This window comes from Rhea pennata, chromosome 26, assembly GCF_028389875.1.
Source record: "Rhea pennata isolate bPtePen1 chromosome 26, bPtePen1.pri, whole genome shotgun sequence".
NCBI classification, from domain to species: domain Eukaryota; kingdom Metazoa; phylum Chordata; class Aves; order Rheiformes; family Rheidae; genus Rhea; species Rhea pennata.
The window spans coordinates 2,039,594-2,062,615 of NC_084688.1; the positions used below are offsets into that span (position 1 = coordinate 2,039,594).

General features: G+C 58.1%; 1 protein-coding gene across 1 annotated transcript in view; it reads left to right on the forward strand.

Annotated features, from left to right (window-relative positions):
• The window catches only part of SRCIN1 (SRC kinase signaling inhibitor 1), a 56,719-nt gene that overhangs the window by 20,578 nt on the left and 13,119 nt on the right, over positions 1 to 23,022 (forward strand). The window contains exons 6-16 of the mRNA XM_062595352.1: positions 14,216 to 14,408; positions 15,003 to 15,201; positions 15,803 to 15,896; positions 16,506 to 17,335; positions 17,788 to 17,880; positions 18,153 to 18,196; positions 18,729 to 18,907; positions 19,778 to 19,953; positions 20,305 to 20,435; positions 21,421 to 21,568; positions 22,327 to 22,630. Coding sequence (XP_062451336.1) covers positions 14,216 to 14,408; positions 15,003 to 15,201; positions 15,803 to 15,896; positions 16,506 to 17,335; positions 17,788 to 17,880; positions 18,153 to 18,196; positions 18,729 to 18,907; positions 19,778 to 19,953; positions 20,305 to 20,435; positions 21,421 to 21,568; positions 22,327 to 22,630 — 2,391 coding nt within the window. The remainder of the gene's footprint in view (positions 1 to 14,215; positions 14,409 to 15,002; positions 15,202 to 15,802; positions 15,897 to 16,505; positions 17,336 to 17,787; positions 17,881 to 18,152; positions 18,197 to 18,728; positions 18,908 to 19,777; positions 19,954 to 20,304; positions 20,436 to 21,420; positions 21,569 to 22,326; positions 22,631 to 23,022) is intronic.

A 23,022-nucleotide genomic window follows, 5' to 3' on the forward strand; every position in this document is an offset into this window, starting at 1 on the left:
GGATTGCTTGTCAAGGGTAAAACTGGCTGGCTGTGCAGGGGAGATGATCTCTGGAAGCAGGTGCTGGGGGCTTCCTCGAGGCCACCACAGCCACCTGTGTCCCCAGGGGATCCTCTAGCTGCAGGCTTGGCCTTCTGCTGGGAAAGCTTCCACCCCCTTCTCTCTCCCCAAAATAAATTTTTTATGACCTTTTAGGTTCCCTATCTGTGTCATCTGGGCTGACTCCCACCCACCAGTGCTGCTGATGCAGAGCTAGCTCTTATCCACCCTCAGCTGATGGAGAGGGCTGCAGCCAGAGCCCTGATTGCTTTGGGGATCACAAGTGTCCCCAGCTGTTTCAGAGTCTTCTGCATCTCAGTGTGTCTGCAGGTCCTGCCCCAGCACAGGTCTGTGCCTTTTCCTTCTCACACAAATCATCACACAAATGACCCTTCCTGCTAGCTGGGCCAGGCTGAGTGTGCACAGAGCCATCGATCCAGCCTCTCTGTGGCTGTTGGCATGCTGCTGCTGGTCATCTTGTCCCCAAGCAGGTTCCCAAGATCCTTGGCCAGGGCAGTCTGGTACCAAGTGACCTTTTGGTTACCTAGCAACTGCATCCCAGGTCACAACCATCCTTGCCTGCAATTTTGGGGTTGCCCAGAATGTTTTTTGTGTCAGCCTCTCAGCTTTATGGCTCACTGTGCTTCCTGCCACCCCGAGGGCACTAGGGGGTCAAGGCGATGGAGGAAAGCAGAAATCTTGCCTCGGGATGGGGCACTGCGTCTGCTGGGGTGGGACCGATCCCCCAGGCTGAGACTGGGGAGGCGTGCACCTCCCACCCCAGGCACGTGGCGGTTCTCCTGCTTGGGATTCGGGGCACAGCCCTTGGCCGAGCTGGGCGCCTCCTTGCTGGCCCTGCCTCGCTGTGCTTCGTGCCCAGCCCAGGCGGGGTGTTTCATGCACAGACCTTCCCCTTGTCCCGCAGCCTCTCCCAGCACGTGCCTGTGCTCCTGGCACATCTCTGGCTGCCCTTCAGCCTGCGCATCTGAGCTGGGTGCACTCCTGGCCGCCTGTGTGAGCGGGCAGGGCACAGGGACTCCAGAAACCCAGCTCCACGTCTGGCTGGGGCCAAATCCCTCCTTGTCCTTGCACATCCGTTTCCCCAGCAGGGAAGAGGAGGATGCTCCCACCTCCCTTGGAGGTGCGCTGAGCTCTGCTGGCGAGCGGTGCTAGGCAATAGCTAGGGCTCGTTGCTCCTGCTGTGCTAATGCAGGAGGTTGGTTTGCTCGTTGCTGTTGCTAGTGTGCTGAAGAAAGAATGGGAAAACCCTAAGGCAGAGCCTCAGAAAAGCTCCTTTGGTGCCTGGACTTAAAAAAAAAAAAAAAAAAAAAAAAAAAAAAAAAAAAGGGGGGGGGGGGGGAGGAACTGAAGTAAAAGCTACTGAAAAACCAACTGGAAAGAGAGAGGATGTAGAACATGTCTTTTCCCTTCAAGCATCCAGGCCTGCAGCACTTGCTCTGTGCTATAACCCCACATAGAGGGGCTCTTGCTCAAGTAGCAGGCTTGTTTGGAGCTTCAGGGATCTCTGCTGTGGCTTTTTCTCCTTGGTGCTGCTGACAGCCAGTGTGGAGTTTTACCCCCTCCACAAATGCAGGACTGCTGCCATGTGGCAAGGGCACAGGGCTTCCCAGGAGTGCCGAGTCTCATTAACGGGAAGCTGTTTCCATTTCACTGGCAGGCAGAGGACTCGAGGAGTTTGCCTAACTGATATTACATGCAGCCAGTAATATTTGCTTGTATGAGACAAGCAAATACCAGGCAGGCTTAGCTCATGTAATCCTGCCACTGCTGCACCAGAATGCAGTAAGCATTCCTTCCCATGCCCTCCTGGTGGCCTTGTGCATCCACCCCGCTCCGCGGGCAGCTGGGGAGACAGGCTCTTTCTGTGCAATGTTTTCTTTGGAGGATGAGGACATTTGGGTGTGCTCAGAGAGGAGAACGGAGCTGATGAGTGTTTGCTCCCAGGTCCTGCTGTGACCATAGGGCTGGACAGGGTTCACGCTGTCTGGGGGCGTTTGGACACGCTGGTTGGCTTTCCGACCCAAGCGTCTTTCCCTCTGCTCTCACCTGTCCAGCAGGAGCTGCTCTCTGGTACTCAGCAATCTGTTGGTCCTAGGTGTTCACCTGGCTGTCGTCGTGTTTACTAGTGCAACTCCCCAGGAGGGGTGAGAGCAGCAGTTAAAACGGGGAACTGCGGCACAGTGGGCCCAAGTGACTTGCCTGAGGGCACCCAGGAGGGATGCATCAGCACAACCTGCACTGATGCCTCCTGGGTGCTGGGCTGCTGTCCCAGATTTGGGCCCTCTGCTAACCTATATCTATTGATGTAATTTTTTCTTGTTTTGTTTTTTTGCAAGTTCACGCCAGACTCTCAGAGACTTTTTCCCGAGTGGCACCTGCAGGTGTTAATGCACACAGCCTAGTATCACCATATACAGCTGCTGAAGCAGATCCTGCTTCCCAGCCCCTACTCAAATGCCAAAGAACTGAGCCACATCACCCGGCCACGGAGAAGTGCTGTCGCTATGTGCTGCTAGCCTGTGTCCCCTGAACTTTCTATCTCATGCAGGTTCCCTTCTGACCAGAGTTGATTTCAGCTCTGAGATCCCAAGCAGAAACTTATCCCATTCTCCTCTACCTCCTTTTGCTGTGTTTTTTTTTTTTGTATTTATCTTTCCTTCTGATCCACCTGCATCCCTGAATGATGCAGTAATTTGCTTATTTTTGGAAGATGCTGTCACACAAGCCAGTGTTGCCAGAAAACAGGGAGATTTAATGTGGCCTCAGCTTAACCTGAGTGATAGAAACAACTGCTGGGATGAATGTCCATGCAGGTGCTAAGGTCAAGGTAACAGAGGCAGGGTTTCTATCCCTTACCCCCAAATATATCTCCTGCCATGTGTTTTTCATCACAGCCCTAACACAACCCCACCTCTAGGGACTACCTCAGCCTCAAGACGGGCTGGATGAGTACTGTTTCTTTATCCCTCCTTGCCATTCAACTAGGACAGAGTCTCAGGACAGAATTGTTCTGCTCTCTACTGATTTTGGGCTGGGTGCGCGTGTTTGAGGCATAGGGAATAAGTCCAGGAATAAAAGCAAGGCTATCTTTGCCTAGGGGGTTAATGATTATCCTCCCTGTGGGAGCCAAGGTCGCACCCAGCTTCAGGAGATGAGAGCTAGTGGGCATGGTATGCCTGCTCACCCTTATCTGATTGCTGTGCCAGTGCTCCATCTTCTCCTGCCAGGTCTACCACGTGCTGGGGGAGCAGCTGTCTCTTGCAGGCTCTCATGCCTCTGATTTGAAGCACCTTCTGTTGTCCTGCCGCTAGCCAGAGAGGTGAGTTCACCCCTGTATCTTTGGGAAGAAAGCAGATGCTTTCAGGGTTCAGGCTGAATGCAGAGACCTCAGCACAGTTGGATTCGACCTCCTGCTCTGCAGAGTCTGGTGTGGTGCAGCAGGGAGAGCAGTCTGCAGCCCGTGTGCCAGCCTTCTCCTGTGCTGGTGTGCAGCTCTCCCACCCCTTCCCACCTCCGATCTGTGGGGCAGGAGCTGCTAGCGAATGCTGCGCTGGCCGCTGGTGCACGGGAAGGGACCGTCACCAATACGTGCTCAGGTGACAGGGAACCAGCAGCTGTCAATATTCATGAGGCTGCAGAGAACCCAGGCTTTTAAATATTCATCAGGCAGGCGAAAGAGTGAGGCTGTTGGTATCAGCAGGAAAGGGAGCAGTGTGGAGAGGGAGGTGAGCAGCCACCTGTGTCCTCCACCAAGCTGGCTGAGATGTCTGAAGGCAAGGGGACACTTTGTGCTTGGACATACCATGTCTTAATGCCAGGCCTCTGCTCTCTTCCTCCCGGAGTGCTGAGCAGTTTGTATGCTTGAGGGGCAGCAGTGATGGATGCTGGGGTTACCCTATTTAATCCTGAGTGGGGTAGGGAGCTCATGCCTTGCTCCTGCTCACATCTGGCTGCCAGTAGCAGGCTGTGCACATCTGGTAGGGAAGGCCCCTTTCTTTAGTCAAGGGGTCCGGTTTAAAAACTAATCCGATTTTAATGCTAATCCTGTTAACATTGAGATCAGGATTAATTCTGGGTTAATCGGGATAATCCTGACAATGTTGAGCATTAGATGCTGGATGAATTATGGCTGTTGTGAGCAGTACACTTTTAATTCGGCAGCGGGACCCAGGGTGGGAGGGATTGGAGGTGGGAGGGCCTACATCCACCTGGGCTGGAGGAGACCTATGTATTATGTGTCTCTTCCTATGACAGTAGCCCTAATCGGAGCACCCTGAGCTGCATTCTGGACCTCTTTCCTTCCTGATCTCACCTTTCTCTGCTGCTGCAACCTCTGATCATCTCCTGGTTATTCCCCCTTTGCTGTGTTGTACCTCCCTGGTTCCTCCCTCCCCCGAAGGCACAAGCTGGGCCCTTGGAAGCCTCTCCTTACGCAGAGGTCCCACTGAAGCACAGAGCTCCTGCCGGGGCACAGCTGCTGTGAAACATGCTGCACAGCCTTGCCGAGAGCGTTCGTGCAGCCTTCTGGCCCTCAGCTGCTGGAGCAAGCGCCCAGAGCTGGGACTTGCAGGAGGAGGGTGCTATCAGTGCTCTGACGGCAGCGCAGGCCTGGAATAGCTCCCCAGACGTGGCCTGACACCGCGTTTGGGAGAGCAGAATAGTGCAGGGACGCATCCCGAGTTAAAGCCTCCAGTCCCGGCTCTTGTCAGATGGTGTTTCCAGGGCAGCAAGCATGTTGCCACCCCCAAAGTGAGGAGTCAAGGGGCCCGACCCATGATGGGGGATCCCCTGCGGCAGGGCGATGCCTGGTGCTCCAGGGCAGGTGAGAGTTGCGGTGTCTCCCCAGGACCCTGTGCTGGGCTGATGACTATCTTCTGTGGGCCTTGGGGGCATGCCGAGAGCCGAGGTCCTCCCCGTGGCCTTGGTCCAGGAGGAATGGAAGTGTCCTGTTACCTCAGCTCTGCTCCTCTTACAAAACAACTGCCAGCGCTTTGCTGATTTACTATCAAGGAGCATCAATAATGAAGAATGAGTAGAGTTCATTAGGAATGAGTGAATGAATGAGGCAGTTTGATGCACTGGCCCTGGCTCGGTTTGTTTTCTTTCCCTGTTTGCAGAGAGGTCACAGCCTCCGAGGTGGTTACAAGGGGGAGAGCTGGGCTGCTGGATGACACTGTCCCCCCCCTTCCCACCCTACTGGGTCCCCCCAGCTATTACTGGGGCCCAGTTTGGGATGTGAGGTGTTGGGCTCCCTTCCTAGCATCCCAGGAGAGGAGAGGGCAGATCCCACTGAGGCCTGGATTGAATTACCTCCAAAATTGCTCCTTCCTGACCCAAGGCACACAGATGGGAACAGGTTGGTGTGGCTGAAATGCTGCAGTGACATGGTGGGGGGAGGAGGCAGGCGGTGAGACAGGAGGGGAAGCATTACAGGCAAAACGTCTGGAAATGCCTCCCATCTCCTTCCCTGCTTTTAACAGCTCTTGGAGCTGCTTGCGGGGGGGGGCAGTTTCAAATTTCAATTAAAATTTTCCTTGGAAATGTTGACAGAAGCAGAGCTCCGGGAGGGACAGATGTTGTTTTTCTCCCAGCTTTGCTAACAACTTTACTCGCTGCTGACCTTAGCTGGAATCAGACAGGCAGCGTGGAGATGAGCAGTGAGGCTCCTGGCCCCGCTTCCCCGCACGCCCATCTTAATGAAATATTTGCCGATCAGCTGCTTGTCCGGGTGGGAGCCCAGCTGTGGGGGTCCCCGGCGCTCCCGCCGTGTCCCCCCGCGTTTCCGACGCGCGGGCCTTCAGAGCATCGCGCCTGCCCGTGGGGAGCGGCGCGCTCTGGAAGCAGAGCTCCCCTGGCACGCGGGTTTTTCAGACGGCTGAAATCGAGGAGTCCCTGCTCTTCTTTCCCGGAGCCGCCCAGTGCTAGCGGCAGCGAGCACGTGTTTGGGGGATGGGGGCTACAGCTGCAACGCCAGTGTAAAAGCCTTTGCAGGCGAGGGGAGGGCAAGGGGGCCGCGTCAGCTGGCTTTTTCCATCCCTTTGTTTGCGATCCGAGCAAATGTGCCATTTAACTGGGAAATGGTGCGGGCTGGGACGGGTGGTCTGGGCCGGGCTCTGAGATGTGGCCAGTCAGCTCTGGCTTGCAGGTATCTCCCATCTGGTCCTCTGCCCCCTGTCCTGTCCGGCTGCGATGTGCCGTCCCCGCCGCAGAGGCTGTGCCGCGGTGCCCGTGCTGCCCCAACATGGTCCCTTTAGCTCCGGTGAGCCACAGACTCAGAATTCAGGGTGGTAGGCTTCAACCTCCGTGCTAACGGGAAACGGGCGCAGGAAGGTGCGGAGGCTTGCCCCAGTCCCCGAGCCACCCCTCCTCGTTGTGGACAGTGACCCATCCTGCCTGTGTCCCTGGCTGGCTCCCCACGGTGAGCAGGAGTGGTCTCCTCCGGGTGCAGCTGGGCTGGCTGCTGACCCCCGTATCCAGGGAAAGGAAAGACGTCCTCGGGCCAGGCCCCAGGGATGAACTGGCCCTGCTGGCGGAGGAAGAGCAAGGGGCAGTGTTATTGCCAGATTTGAGTGCAGCAGAGTTTTTTTTGGAGAGCAGAGGTAGTTTGGGGGCAGTTCTCTGTGATTTTCCCCAATTTGCTGTTGCCTGCTCCAGCTCTGGAGCATGCGGCCTCCCAGGAGCATCCCGGGTAACCGTGAGCACATCCCCTTGGCGGTTTGGCTACGGCATAGGCATCCATACCCCAGCAGTGGGGCAACTTGCTTCTCTCTGCTCGTGGGCTTGCAGCTAGAGGCTGGTGGGCTCCCATCTCTACCAAGGCCTGATCCATCGGAGTGCTGAGCTCCTGTGCCCCATTGCGAGCGCTCTGCACTTCACCAGATGGGACCTGTAGTCAGATGCTGGCTTAACTGATGAGAGGGGGATTATGAGGAATTAATCCAGATCAGTGTCCAACCAGGGGCTGGAGCTGGCAGTTTACTTACTCGGTAAATAACTGGTTGCGTTGCTTTGCCTGGGGCTGGGCTGGGCTTGCCAGCTCTGTGCCAGCTGTTCCCCAAGCTGGCCAAAGCGGGTTTTGGGGGTCTTTGCCTGTATCCTGCTCGTGTGGCCTGGCAGAGGTGACGCAAACAAGTCAGAGTTGAAGTTTGCTGCGCGGCAGCTTGATAGAGCAGAGCGGCTGGCTGGGACCTTTGAAGGGCTCCATCCATCCATCCCTCCACGCAAAGGCGATGCGTAGCCAGCCCGGCTGTCTCGAACGCATTCCAGCACGTTATCTCTGCAAATGTGTCAGGATGGAGCGTGAAAAGGGGCGGTTTGGGAGCTGCCGACTCGAACCCGGCCCGGCAGCAGCTGCTCTCCCCATGCTCAGCTGCTTGGCTCAAAGGCAGCCGGGCCGGAGGCTTTGCCTGGTGACAGCAGAGTCTTGGGGAGAGGCTGAGCTCGAGGCCAGACGGTGCCTGGGACGTTAGCACGAAGAGGGCTTATCCTCCCCAGCTGCACGTACAGGTCTGTGTTGGTGCTTGTGGACTGTGTTTTGGCTCTTCCAGCTGGTTTTTGGGGGTGAGAGGGGCTGGGACCTCTGCCAGGACAGGCTGCTGAGCCGAGTGAGCCGGAGGGGACCTGGAGCAAATGCGGAGAAGCTCTGTGCGCATCTCGGTGGGGTGCAAAGGGACCCCGTCATACTGTCTAGTCTTTGTTGCAAATGTTATTCTTACTATAGCTGGAACACCGAGGAGCGCTGCAGCTTGCTGAGCGCTGGTGTGCGTGTTTGATGTGTAGAGAGGAGCTGCTGAGGGCCTGGCAGATGTGGGCCTCGAATGGCTGCTTCGCTCTAAGGTCGAGTGCAAAACCACCCTTGGAGCCTGCGTGGGAGCAGTGGGAGGTGAGGAGCTAGCAGAGACTTGAGCATCTCGGCTGTGAGAAGTCGTTTGCTCCCTCTTGAAGGGTCTCTTTGCAGTGCCAGGCTTGCTGCCTGTCCTTAGGAAGCAGGTGGAAATGTTAATGAGCGAGACCAGCTCTGGTGACTTTGAGCCTTGCAGGGGAACGGCTGCGGAGGGTAGCTCTGGGCGCCCTGCCCCATTCCGAGGCGGGAGCCTTCCCTGCAAACGTTCTGGTGTTTTCTCCATCTTCCCTTAAATGTCCTGCATGAGATCGAATGGCTGTTCCTCTGTTTCAGCTCTCCCAGCTCTGCTCCCCTCCAAAACCCTCCTGCCTTCCTCCTCCTGTGCCCCTCGTCCCTTCCAGTCCTCTCTCAAACTCTTCTCCTCTTCACCACATCCGTAACTTGCACCCTGGGGTGCTCACTGGGTGCTGTTCCTCATCAGACCTGCACAACTAGGTAACATCACCTCTTCCCCCCCAGTCCATCAGCATGACTGTTTGGTACCCATCATTGCTGGGCCCGGAGGGACTGCCCCTCGGCACGCCGGTCTGCACCTTGACTCCCTCCCTCGCTCTCTGCAGGCTTCCAGCCCTGAGCAAGGCTGGCAGGGTTAATATTAACGGGTGTTGGGGGGAGAGAGGGAGCGCAGAAGGAGAGGGAGGGTTAGGCACAAGAAGGGGAGGAGAAGAGAGAAACATCCTTATCTAGCCAAGCAGATATAATGAAGCTGTTTCAGAGCTGACAGTAAAGGGATTGTTGGAAGTTTTAGAAGCTAAAAGAATTGCTTAATTGTATCTTTTTTTAGCTCTGGGGAAATAAAAGACAAAAGCCCCCAAGTCTCCCCGCTTTCCTCATCCCACCTCTTTTATATAAGACTCGGAGGCACGGAGCAGGGATCCGAGGGGCTGGAGATCCTCCGCTCGCCGCCGGTGGGACAGGCGTGGGGGGAGCAGGCGCGCCGCGTCTCGCAGCCCGTCCTGGCCGCCCTCCCCGGGAGGGAGCCGGGGCCTTTGGGAGTGGGTTTCCACAGGGCGATGCCCCTGCGCCGGCCGATCCGCTCTGCTGCAGCCGGCGGGAGGCTCCGGGGGCCTCCGGCCGCTGGGCAGCAGCAGGGCGGGCACGTTTCTTCCCCGGGCAGGCCCCAGTCGCCCTGACCTTGGTGCCGCCCTCAGCGGCCGTCAGGGCTCTGCTCTCCCAGAAGCTCGGTGCTCCGTGGGTGTTTTCCCTTGGTGCCACCTGGGGCCGGAGCTCCCAAACAGCCGGCCCGTGGCCTTGGGCAGCTTTTGTTTTGCTTCTGGGCGGTTACGCTCCTTTTCTTTCCCTTCGCGTTCTGCCCGTAAACTTGGCCCTTCCCACGCTCCAGACCGCGCTGTGCCGCCGCGCGGAGGCGGGCGCTGTGCCGCGGCCGGCCGGGACCCAGGGCCCGAGGGGGAGGCTGTTTGCTCCGCCGCTGGTTGCGGACTGAGCTCTGAGCAGAGGCAGGTCTGTCCCGGGGCTGCGGGGTCCCGCAGAGTGCACAGTCCGGGCGTTCAGCGCTGCCGTGTCGGAAACCAGCCCAGCGCTGTGTTAACCCTGTGCTCTGAGGCTTGTTCAGCAAGAAATGGGTCAACTCGCAGCGTGTCGTTGCTGCAGCGCAAGGACCGGGCGCGGGAGAGCTCTCCTCCTCCCCTCCGGGGTTGCTCGCGGCCGCCGTGGGTGGGTTTCAGAGGCCGTGAGCAAACATCCTGGTGCACGCAGGAGGCCGGGCTCGTTTGGAGCTGCAGGAGACCGACCTTTCTGCATGGGGAGCTGAGCAGTGAGCGCTGAGCTTGGGCAAAGCCTCCCCGGCGGTGCAACTGCACTGGGATTTATCCTGCACGCCCAGACCCTTCCCTGCCCCAGCTCGGGCCCGCCCTGGGGTGGGGGATCGTGTTGTGGCTGCGGACGGCGGCGCACAGAGCAGGCGCCCGGGTGGGCGCGTAAACACGAGCGTCGGTCCTTGCCAGGACCTGGCTGCCAGCCGCGGGGGCTCTGATACCCAGCCGGCAGGTGGATAAGGCCTTTGGGATGCTGGTGCCCTGGAAGTGGGAGGATGTTATAGTCCTTGTCGTGTGTTCGGTACTCGGCCGTTCCAGCCTTTGATACCGTGCCGCTCAGCAGCGGCGTGGTGTGGTCCGGGCCAGCCCGAGAATAGGATTTCCCTTTTGGAGACTGTGATGAGGGTTTGACGTTATTTTCATCACGCATCGGAGTGAAAACTCGGGCCGGGTGCCCCGAGCGAGGGCCCTGGCAGGGTCACCCCCGAGGCCGGGGGCTGCGTGTGCCACGTGGACCCGGGTGGTGCCGGCAGCCCCACGTCTTCCTCGCTCCGGAGCAGGCTTTCCTCCGCCTGGCAGTCGGCACCGGGGCAGCACGCGGCAGAGTGAGACGTTTGCCCGTGACGGCTCTGTGCGGCTGCCGGGTACCATCCTGCCAGTGCAGAGCTCCCAGTCGCTGTCCATCCCAGGGCTTAATCTGGCATCCAGCAAGGCAGGATTGGGCCCAGGCATATGAGAAGCTGAAGCAGGGATCTGGGCATCCATTTTAGACTGCGGTGAGGAGAGAAGCTGCATGAGCACGTCAGGTCCTGACACGGTGGAGATGCACCCGAGGTCCCCGTTGGATGCAGTTAGGTGCCACCAGCTCGCCGAGAGGCGGGAGCAGCGTGAAGGGGGCTGGGAGGGGGGCGCGTGGCTGGGGCTGCCGGGGGGCCGCCGTGCTGCTTTGCATCAGCTGGTGGCAGGGGCGGAAGGCAGGATGTGTGGGGGCCGAGTTGTCAGTTAACATATTATCTTATAGCAAGGATAAGTCGTTAGCAAGGCAGAGCAATAAAAAACAATTCCCTTGGAGCCGGCTCGTTAACGGGCCGCTGGAGGCCAAGGATGGAGCAGCCAGCGCGCTCCCGGCTCGCCCTCGCTGCTCGGCTCCCTGCCCGGGAGAGCGGCTGCGGGGCTCTGCCGGCACCCTGCTCCCGCGGGCCCTGGGCCACCCCTCCGTCCCCCCGGCCAGCCGTCGCAGCAGAAGTGGCCACGGGCGAGAAGCGGCGGGGACGCCCCTCTCGGCACCTTCTGCAGCGCGGGGAGCGGCCCCGCAGCTCGCGGGCCTCCTGCGTTAGCCCGCGGGCTTTCCCGGGAGGCTCAGGTCCCAGCGTGGCCGGAGGCGGAAGGGTGAAGCCCTCCGCTCCAGCGGGCTCTCAATGCTGGGCATCAGCCGAATGAGCAGAGTCGTTCCTTCTGGGCAAAATTCCATTAATTTTCTTCTTACTATTAAAATAAAAAATAAAAATAAAAAAATAAAAATAATTTAAAAAACTGTTTTAGCCTGATGTTGTGGTTAGCTCTGCCAGGAGACCTCGATTACTTTAGGTCAGCTGAAGCCTTGGGGTGGAGGCAGAGGAGGAGGGTGGGCCCAGTCCCAGCAGGGGAAGCTCATCCGCTCCCGGGCCCCTGCTCCCAGGGGAGCCATCTCCGTGGATTTGGGAAGCACGGAGGCGCAGGCACGCTGCAGCCCTTAGCAACGAGGATGCTATGTAGCAACAGCAGTCTCAGCCATCCTGCTGTGTCATGAAGAGGGAGAGACAGATTCCCCCGCCCTTGGCCACATCGATCTTTCTATGATTATGATTATTTTTTCCAGACAAAACAAGCACTGGGGAGGGGATGTGCTGGCGCTGTGTGTGATCTGGCGACCTTCTTTCGCCTCGTGTTGAAGCTTGGTGGCTTTCAAAGTCCAGCCCGGGTGTGGGTGCTGGCCAGGGGGGTGTCAGGAGGTGCTTGCATGGGAGGAGCAGTGGGGAAAAATGGGAGAGAGAAGGAGGCAGAGCAGGATGAACCTGAGCCCGGCACGAGGCCGAGGAAGGGGGTTGCTGGAGCGGTGAACGCAGGGTGCAGGAAGGTGTGTGGCCCTGCAGGAGACATCGTGGTCCAAGCAGAGCCTTCGCCCCAGCCCTGGCTGTGGTTCACAAGCAGCGCCTGCCTCATCCCTGCGCCACCCTGGGGCAAGGCGCTCTAGTCCTTGGACAGGGGCGGTGGGACAGCACTGCAAAGCAGGGATGGTTTTGCTCCCAGCACGAGACAGCCAGAGATTTGGGGACCCAAAGCCATTGAGGTCTCCTGGTTGCTGTTCCCAGTTCTGGAGCTCGCTCGCTGTGATGGTGAGCAGCCGGGACAGAGCCGGTCCACGTGCCGGCGTGCTCGAGCTGCCGAGAGGGGCACCGAGGCTGGTGAGCGGGGACAGGTGGGGGGGACGGGGCAGACGGGGCGCGGGCAGCCGTGGGGCAGCGTGTGCATCTTGATACGGAGCCGCGCGCTCCGGCTGGAGTCGCGGGGACGTTTGTGCACGAAGAACAGACCAACGGCTCGTTCCCAAGTTTGCTGCCCGGGAGCTCGTGAAGATGAACACGCAGCTCAGCCTGGAGCCGCTGCAGGGTGCCGATCGCGGGCAGCCCGGGCGGAGGGGCTGGCGGGCGTGCACCCATGGGAGCACCCTGCACGATCCCCTTGGGGCTCCACAAGGGAGCCCCGAAGCCTGGAGCAGCAAGATCGCCTGCTCGCTCCATCGCCCGCTGCTGCTCTCTTAGGGCTGGGTGGGACGTCCACCAGAGAAGGTGCTGGTGGATCGCACAGGCCCTGGCTTAGGTCCGACCTGCTCCCGTCAGGCAGAAAGCCTTTCCTGATGTAGGAATTTAAGGCTCTGTACTACCAGTGTGCTTTTTCTTAAAAAACAACAGCAACAACAAAAATATGCAGTCAATTTTCCAGCAATTAGCTACAGTGAGAACATTTCAAGTCGTAGAAAAACCCGCCCCACAGGATTAATTAAAGCCTCCAATTAATGCCTAATTTAAATGATGATGATGGCTGTTATCATTTCATATTGATTTTTCTTTCTGGTCTTAAAATAGAGCTGTTGTCCCTTCCATGCCGCCTTTTCCACACCTCAGGAGCTGTTTGTTCCCTCTGTTTGATTTGCCAGCGTTAAACATGTGTCTGGAAAATCAAGCCTTGCGTTTTGGGGTATTGACAGGCAGTGTTTACTTCGCGGGGAGCTGGCGGCGGAGCTCTGCTGCCCCACGGGTGGGCATCTCTCGCAGTGGGACCAGGCTGCATGACGTCTGTCCGTCCGTTCCAACGCCGGGACGCTGTCCTGGCTTGGCTCTCGACTGGGATGGATGTGACTCCAGAGCCTGGTCCGAGCTGAGGCCACCAGCGCTGCCCCCTACAAATAGCACCGAGGTTCACAGCCAGCCCGAAAGGGATGGAAACCAGCTCGAGCTGTGACCGGCGGGTTGCGGAAGAGCTGCCTCCGCGCACAGCCGCCGCCTGCTTCCCCCGGAGCGGCGGCCCGTGCCGGGCCCGCGGGAGCACGGAGCGGAGCGGCCCCCGGCTGGTGCCCAGCCCTCATGTGCCACCCCACCAAGGGTGGGTGAGCATACGTCTTTCCAGGGGAGCAAGTGGGTGTAAGCGTATTGACTTATATACCTGGTAGGCACTATTCTGATTAAATATGCATTTCCCACATGCAGAGTTTAAAGATGTTTGTGCAGAAAGCCCCTGTATGTAGCCTGAACTTTTATACAGTGGATATATGCTTGGCCATGTGAAATTGGACTCCTGGCATATTAAATTTTTACTGCTGTAAACCCAAGCCCATTACTTTCCCCCAGCTCAGGCAGCCATAAACCTTGCTGCTGCTTTGCTTCCAGAATAAGCCAGGCATTTATGTTTCCCGGGAGCTGGTTCATTGGCGTAATGGATGTCTAACCTCCTGTAATTGCTAAGGTTATTCCAGCACTTGCATGCAAGCCCTGGCTCCGTTACCAACCAGCTATCGCTGTTTTTATTTCAAGTGGATTGCTGGTAGAAGAACTCAAAGGCACCTGGAATGGCACCGGGAGGCTTTGAAATGCAGAATGCTGCAAGCCTGAAGTGGAAAACATGAGCGTGCAATTGTGGGAGACGAGGGGACAGTAAAGGGTTGTACATACTTAGACCAGGAGAGCATGGATGCCTCGAGCTTGTCACTGCGTCTGGATTACATCAGCCTGTTGACTCAGCTGATGATCGAGGGCTGAGCATCCCCAGACATGGCCCAGGCGGCTCGACCTCACCCACGGCTCTGCATCGCAGCACAAGGCTTTGGAGGAAGCTCTGCAGCACCGTCTCCTGCAACAGGCTGCTGCGTAGAGGGGAGCAGGCCGGGGCTGGGGTACCACCAGTGCAGCTTTCCTTTGACCTCTTCCCTCTCCCTTTCCAGACAAGGAGCTCCCGACACTCCCAGAGCTCCCAGCCTGGCTTGGCTGATCAAGCCAAACTTTCCTTCGCCTCGGCCGAATCCCTGGAAACCATGTCAGAAGCTGAGCTGCCCATAGGATTCAACAGGATGAACCGTTTCCGACAGAGTTTGCCTCTGTCCCGGTCCACCAGCCAGACGAAGCTGCGATCACCAGGTACTGTTGCCCTCTCCTGCACTGGAGCTTCCTGAACATTGCCTCCCTCCCAGGCGGGGCAGGGGGCTGGCGTGAGCAGCGTCCGTCTGCTTCGTCGGGACTGAATCCGGTCTCCCTGTAACTGCTGAAACCTGTGGTTGCAACAGGCCACTGACGCCTGGATGCTGGAGGAGCGACTCTGCTCCCAGAGTCCCATAGCAGGGGCTGTGTTTTGGATGCTGATCCACCCAAACATCTATTTTTGCCTCTGCAGACAGAGACTTGCATCTGCCACTTGCAAGCGTGGCATATGTGTATGGGATTATTTTGTTCTACGCAGATAAACCCAGTGGAAGCAGAGGTCACTGCATGTTATGCAGGAATGACTGGGGGGACAAGCTGCTTTCAACCTTTCTGCTCCAGGGTGGGGTTGGATAGAGCAGAGATTACTGACCCTTAGATTGGGCACAGAGACCTCCAAGCAGGAGGACAAACTGAGGCCACAGAGCCACAGTCCGTGGCATTTCTTAAGTGTTGCATCGAGTAGGGGGGAGAGTGCAGCAGCTCCCTATGGTGTGGGCACTTCTCACCCCTTACTGCTTGCTCTGCTTCCAGGGGTTCTTTTCCTGCAGTTTGGGGATGAGACGAGGCGTGTTCACATCACCCACGAGATCAGCAGCATGGACACCCTGCACGCCCTCATTGTCCACATGTTTCCCCAGAAGCTCACGATGGGGATGCTGAAATCTCCCAACACTGCCATCCTCATCAAGGACGAGTCACGCAATGTCTTCTACGAGCTGGAGGATGTCCGGTGAGGGTGTGGGGCGGACAGAGAGGGAGGGAGCAAGCTCAGGAATACAGCACGTTGGTTGGTACGTGACATCTCGGGCCAATTCTCGCAAAGAGGCCAAGCCTCTAGGGGGTCCTCCTTACGCCAGCAGAGTCATGAGAGCCTGCTCTCACCTGGCTGCTGGTGTCAAACTCATTAGCTTGCATTTTTCCTCCTCGGATGCAAGCTAGTGTTGGCAGCTTCTCTGCCTGCAGGGATGGCCCAGTGTCTTCCTTTTCAATGGGGGTAGAGAGATCTTGGCAATGGAAGAGAATTTCCTTGGAGATAATGTAGGGACCAAAGGTCATGTGAGGGTCTTAAGAAGAAACTAGGACAGGTAATATTTGCTCATCTCTGCAAAATATCACCTAGGAAAACCTGACATAGGGAAGAGTACCATGGAAACTACTGGGCCAACTACTCCTTCTACTGGCAGGAGAGATTGATTTCCCTTTCTTTGTGGGCTTCACAAGAGATGAAATTAGAGGGATGAAAGCAGAAGGATGTGGGTGCAGTCTTGTGGCAAGGACCTGGAGGCTGCCTGTTCAAGATGCCTGACTCATAACTCTTCCTCTCCTTTCAGAGATATCCAGGACAGAAGTATCATTAAAATCTACCGGAAAGAGCCCCTCTATGCCTCGTTCCCAGCTTCACACATCACCAATGGCGACCTGAGGGTAAGGGGGGACGGATGTGTCCGTGGGAGCACGCAGTGTGTGTACACCTTGGGCACTGGGGCTGGGGTTAGTGAAGAGAGAGTGATGGAGACGGAGACTGGTAGTTGCGTGTGTTTGCGGAAGGAGTAGTGACTGCGATTCGTCGTCCCCAGTTCCAGCGTCGTTAAGTGTTACTTTAAGTGAATGGATGTTTGGAGCCTGACAGCAGGGTAATAAACATGATAATTAGGGAGTTCATCAGAATGAATCGTCCTGCTCCTGGATGGGAATGAGGGAGCTGCCCTTTGCCAGGACCAGGTGAAGACATGTGAGCTGTGGATCCCGGTTCTTGGTGCACTCAAGGACAGAGCACGGCTGGGGGGTCTCTAGCTCAGCCTCTCCTGGCAGGAGGGTGTTTGCTTGGGGATCCGTAGTTGCAGAGGAGTAGTGTACAGACACACACATGCACATAGAGAGCAGCTCTGCCCTAATCCTCAGCATCCACAGCGGGGACCCAGGCGTCTGCATGGGAGGGTTACACCAAGGCAGCGTCCCAGCCAGGCAGAGCAAGGGAAGGGGGTGCAGCCCATTGGGGCTGCGGTGCTGATGGTCCCTGTCTCTTCCCCGCAGAGGGAGATGGTTTACACCTCCAGGGAGTCATCTCCCACCCGCCGGCTGAACAACATGTCACCAGCTTCTCATCTGACCTCCGGCTCCCCGCCACCCGTGCTCCAGTCCTCCTCCCCATCCCGCTCTCGCATGTCCTACAGCGGGGGCCGTCCACCCTCCTATGCGGGCAGCCCCGTCCACCACAGCGAGCGCCTCTCCAACCTGCCGCCCGCACAAGGCGTCTCGCCCAGCCCCAGTGCCATCCTGGAGCGCCGGGATGTGAAGCCGGATGAAGACCTGGCTGGGAAGAACGTGGTGCTGGTGAAGAACGAGGGGCTCTACGCCGATCCCTACAGCATGGTGCACGAGGGCCGCCTCAGCATCACCTCCACCCAGTCCCTGGCTGGCATGGGAGATCCTTTCAGCTACTCCGGAGGGCTGTACAAGAGGGGCTCCGTTCGCTCCCTCAGCACCTACTCTGCGGCTGCCTTGCAGACAGAGCTGGAGGACAGCCTGTACAAGCCCAACGCGCAGATCTACAGTGACACGTACGGGCCTGGCCTGGGTTTCCGCGTGCCCCCCTCCTCACCGCAGAAGATGGCTGATGGGCGGCTGGTGGAGGTGCAGCCAGGGCAGAGCCCTCACAGCCCCTACTCGGGGCCCCCCAGCCGGTCCTCACCTGTCCGCCAGTCCTTCCGCAAGGACTCCTGCTCCTCTGTCTTCATGGAGAGTCCCATCAACAAACCACGCAACCCCAGCTCCTCTGGGCCTCCGGAGCTGTTCCCTGGCCCTGGCGACCGCCCGCTTTCAGGATTCAGCTCTCCTGTGCCGGCCAAGGACACAGAAACGAGGTAAGAAAGGAAATGGGAGAAACCTCCCCTTGGAAATTGGCCTTGCTGGCCTGATTATTGCCCTTTAATGTGTCTGAGCAACTAGAGATGAAGCAAAGGTAGGCTTTGCCTCGTAGCCACAGAGGCGAAAGTACCGAGATGCATAATGAAGCACTAAATTGTGCAGCCCTGAGGGAGCTGTTTGGGGATAGCTGGAGGCGCAAGGGGAGGATGGAGGGGGTTGGATACAGCAGGTGACGTTAGCAGTGCTGCCGTGTCTCAGGTCCCCAGCCTGGGAAGTGAGTAGTCCTGGGCTCCACATGTGCAAGCGGGACTGCAGGGACCCTGCAGCTGGTGGGTGAGCACCACTGAGGCCGGGACCAGCACCAGGCTGTTCTCACAGCCCCAAAGCAGGAGGGAGTCCGCAGTGTCGGAGCCTGGTCCTCACCCAGCCGCTCTTCTTCTCCTCGCAGGGAGCGGATGGAAGCCATGGAGAAGCAGATTGCCAGCCTGACGGGGCTGGTGCAGAGCGCCCTGCTCCGTGGCTCCGAGGCCGAGACCCCCAGGTAAGGATAGAACGGTGGGTGCTGGAGCCAGCTCCTCCAGGGCCCAGACAGGGTAGTGGCAGTGAGGAGCAGGGAGGGGAAACTCCTCCAGGCTCAAGAGAAATCCAGTCAGGGTATTTTCTGCTAAGGTTTGGGCTGGAGACCCCTACCCACCCTTCCTGCAGACACTTTCCTTCAGGAGGACATCAGCCCCTGCTGTGTCCCAGCTCCTGGTGCTGATGAGGACAGGGGTCCCTATTCCATGCTCATTCCCTTCATCTCTCTTGTTGCAGTGAGAAGACAGAAACCACCAATGGCGGGACCCCCACATCAGCATGTAAGTGACTGGGGAGAGGAGCAAAGCCAGCCCCCCACCTCAAAATACCCCCAACCTTCTGCTTGAGGCTACTGCCAGTCTCCGGCCCCAGGCTCATGTGAGGGAGCTGTGGCTCTGCAGCCCCCCATTACGTGCTGGCAGCTGGTGGGGGTCCCCGTCCTGCTGAAGAGTGCTCCTTCCTTGGAGCCAGCATGGGGCTTGTGTGGATGATATGGATGATACAGTTTTGGAGGCCACACAGAAATGTTAACAGACTGAAGCACAGCATGGGGAGGGAGGGGATTTTCCCTGGAAAGCAGGAGAGCAGCAGAGTGTGCACACTCTACTGGGGTGGGGAATCTTCTCCAGGGAGCTAGAGGGTCCAAATCCTAGGAGTCAGACCGGAAAGGGGAGCAGGCAGAGGGACTGTGAGAAGTGCTGAGGGGGGATAGACAGGACAAGAGAGTCCTGGGCTGGGAGTGGGCAGGGTGCAGGCCTGGGACAGGGAGATGGGATCACTCCCCTCAGCAGCCTGTGCTTTCCCTCCCTACAGCAGCCAGCCGGAGTGGCATGGGGACACCAGTGCCTGTGCCCCCGCCACCCTCTGCCACGAGCACACCGGCTGGGCAGCCCACTGCCATCACCCGCTTGCACATGCAGCTGCACCTCCACGACCTGCAGCAGAATGCCAGTGATCTCCGCAACCAGCTGCAGCAGCTCAAGAAGCTGCAGGTAGGTACAGGGAGTGCCGGGGGGACCCCAGCCCAGCCCAGCTCTTACCAAAGTGGCTCTAGCCCAGAGCACAAAAATCCCCCTTTCCTGGTGACCTTGCGTGGGGCAGGACTTTGCTGCAGAAGAGTCCTGAGCACAGAGCTCACTCTGTGTATAGGGGCGTCATGGCCGTGGATGGGGGACACAGTGCCCTGCAGAACAGCCACAGTCCAGGCCCAGACTTGGCCCCTCTCTGCTCCCTGAGAGCAGCCACGCAGTTCACGAAGTGCAAGCCCTGGATGGCATCTTGATCCTGGGCTGGATTCAACCCACAGTCTGGAATCGAAAGGCCCTGTAGCCCGTTTAATATTCACACGTACCCGCGCTGAACACACCGCCCTGCTCCTGGCTCCCTTCTGCTGCTAAACGTGGCCTTAGCCCACTCCTGGGTCTGCAGTGAAGCAAAGGAGCTCTGGTTGCTGCACAGTCAATTGACTGTTTTAGGTCAACCTCTGGGGCCAGCGGAAGAGCGAGTGTGGCGGCAGCCTGCCAGGTCACCCATCCCTGCCCATCGCAGTCCTTCCCTGCGCTGCTGCCTGCCTGGCACAGAGCGAGGCCGGATGGCAGCTCCCTGTCTGGCGTCAGGCTCAGCCGGGCACCCAGCTTTGCTTTGACCAGCCCAGCTCCAAAGACAAGGGGCAGTGACAGAGCAAACTGCAGGGCATGATCACGCCTGCAGAGGTGGCCAAGCGGGACCTGACTGTGGAAGAGCAGGGGTCCCGATCCTCCCCAGCCTCGTGCCCAGTCTTGCACCATGCCCCTCGCCTGCCACGGGCCCCATCCAGGCAGCTCGCCCGGCCCGCGGGCTGACTCCGCTCCCTGACCCCGCAGCTGCAGAACCAGGAGACGGTGAAGACAATGCTGCGGCGGACGGAGACAGAGATCAGCGTGCGGGTAACAGACACCATGCGCAAGCACGAGGACCCTCTGCAGCGCCAGCGCAGCCTGGTGGAAGAGGAGCGGCTCCGGTACCTTAACGAAGAGGAGCTCATCACCCAGCAGCTGAAGTGAGAGCCCACTTGGGTGGGAGCCCCACGGGCAGAGCTGGCACTGCTTGGCTGCACCAGCCCCACCAAAGGGCACCAGCTCTTGGCACTCGAGTGGGGTGGGAATCCTTATACACTGACCTCGATGGGCCAGAACCTGCACTGGCATAAATCAGCATCCCTGCATGGTGCCTTGATCCCCCAGGGCAGGGAGGGGAAGGCATCGTGGTCCCAGCCCAGCTCTGCTCCCCTCTCTGCAGTGCAGAACGTGAGCAGAGGGGACCAGCCAGCCTGGCCACCCGCTCCCTCCCCTCTGGCTCTGCACAGTCCCAGAATGGCAGTGACATCCTTGCCCTGTCTGTGTGTTCACAGTGATCTGGAGAAGTCAGTGGAGAAGATCCAGAAGGATTTAGCCCACAATCACCGGCTCATCCCTGTGCAGGAGCTGGAGGAGAAGGCCGTGGTGTTGAAGCAACTGGGGGAGACCCTGACAGACCTCAAGGGTGAGGAGCAGCAAGCACAGGGGACGGGGGGCAGTCCTGCACCTGGGGTACTGGCAGGGTTGGGAAGCGGCATCTGCTTGCCTCCCTACTCCATGCTCGCCTGTGGGAAGCCGCTGGCCTGGCAGCAGCGCAGCTGCATGGCCCTGGGTTGCCCATTGCCTCTGGATTTGTGTTTGCACGTGCTGAGGCTGTGCACCCCTGCGTGCTTGTGTGCTTCGTCGGTCCGTGGCCTGTGCACTTGGCTGGTGCTGGGGCCACGTGTCAGCAAGGTGTTTGCCTGTATTACCTTACGTGTGGCGGGTGTGTTTGCTGTATCCCCAGCCGGGTTTCCGGGGTGCTGGTGCAGGTATGGGTTGTGTGTGTCCTGCGGGTTTTGGGGTGTTTCAGTGGTGCGGGCTGCACCCTGCCTCCTGCTGCAGTGTTTGTGGCTGCCCTCCAAGAGCAGTGTCCTTGTTTGCTCCGCTAGCTGTCAACGTCCGTCCTGCACACTCTGCCCGGGTTCATCCGACAGCTCATGGCTGCTGGAAGATGCAGTCTCCTCCTCCTATGAGACATTGCTTTTACCCCCCCCCCCCCCCAACATGCACACTGCATTTTATTTTGCTGCTCTTGCAATCCCCCATCCCTGGGCTGCCCCCATCCTGCCTGAACAGGTATACCTTGTGCTTCAGTTCGTAGTGGCAAAGTCCCTACCTCCCAGATCCAAGGCAGACAATAACCGAAGATTTGGCAGAATTGCCGAGGTTGTGAGGGAGGGAGACAGAGGGGAGACGTGGGGAGGGGCTGGAGGCGCAGGGCGGAGGTGTGAACAGCTCTGTTTTCCTGCAAACTTTACATAAAATCAGGCTGATGCTGAGCAGCCTGGGCAGGCGAGCAGAGCAGGAGCCAGGAGCTCCCTGCTCCGCATCAGGCCCTGCCCCAAGTCTCCAGGGCCACCATCCAGGCTACCAAGCCCAGGACTCATCCTCTTGCTCTCCCACCACAGCCCAGTTCCCCAGCCTGCAAAGCAAGATGCGAGTGGTGCTGCGGGTAGAGGTGGAAGCAGTGAAGTTCCTCAAGGAGGAGCCAAACCGCCTTGATGGTCTGCTCAAGCGCTGCAAGACCATGACGGACACCCTCGCCCAGATCCGCAGGTGAGTGCTGCGTGCCCCTCTGGGGGCAGACCTGTGCTGCCCGAATCCTGACCCAGCCACCCTCCAGCTCTGGCCCTGCTCTGCATCCTTGGCAGTGTCCCATAAACAGTCACATTTTCCTGACCCTTTTGTGCACCTTGGAGGATACAGCTCCAATGAAGAAAATCATCTTCCGTATCTAGTAATAATTGTAGACTGGGGACTGTACTATTGCTGAGCCTGCCTGCCTGTTCGCATTACAAGACCCTTCGTGATAGCTTCTAACTTGGCCAAACTTAAGGAGGAATGCTCCATCACTGGGGCTTGCCTCAGGCTCATTTCTAGCCTGGTTTTCTAAGGAAGTGAGCATGTATGATCACCCAGTGTACAAATCTACCTACCTGTCATTCCCCCTTTCATAATAACTCCTGAATCCAATGGCCAATTTCAGCCAAATTTAACAGAGGAACAGAATTCTGAGAGATCTATTTCCTACAAGTTTCATGAAAATGGACAGCCAGGTAGAGAAGAGAGCGCTTATTAATGCACTGTGGTAAGAGAGAGCTTGCAGCGTGAACTCCACCCCTTCATAGACATCAGAGGATCTAAATCTTCAACCATGAAATGCAGATGTTCAGGAGAGCAGGTTTGTCCCTCCTCTAGTTGTGATGAGGCTCAGAGGGGTCATAACAACCAAGCACATCTGGGTGCTGACCCCATCTCTTGTGCCCAACTCCTTGTGCTGTGCTGTGACCCAGTGGCTTCTCTGTCCCTGGCAGGCAAGTGGAGGAGGGTGTGTGGACCTCACCAAACAACCTCAGCCAGTCCCCCAAGAAGATCGCCCCTGAGACAGACTTCAGCAAAGGGCTGGATTTGGAGACACCTACTAGTCCCCCAGTGAGCCTCCATCACCTGACTGGCGTCACTGAGACCCTGGGCTTTGGGCACAGCCCTCCCCAGACCCAGACCCATCCCTCCAAGAGCAATAACCCTTCCCGGGCTCCGGAGATGGTACCTGCCAAGACCCAGACGGGCCCAGAAACTCCCAGCAAGAAGAGCGCAGACAAAGCCGTATCTGTGGAGGTAAGAGCCCAGGGCAGGTTCCTCCCACGTTGTTCAAACAAAACCCTCAACTAAGGGCATCTTCTAAAGGACCTCACAGTGCTAGAGCTCTTTCCTTCCCCAGCACCCCAATATCTCTCAGCTGAAACTGAGAGTAAAAGCTAGGTGCATCTTCCTCCTCCTTGCTGGATTTCCAGGCTGAAGGGGCATCATAAGAGTGGGGAGCCCCCAGTGTTGATCACAGCCTTCGGAGCAGCCTCAAGTCGCATGCTGGCAAATCGCGAGCTGGGGTGTACACGTAGTTAAAGCAGTGTGAGGCCCCTGGACTCCTGGGTTCAGTGGATGGTGGGTTGGAGGGAGGCACCAGGGCTGTGGCTGGGTTATGTCTCACGTGCAAGGGCAGGAGAAGCTGC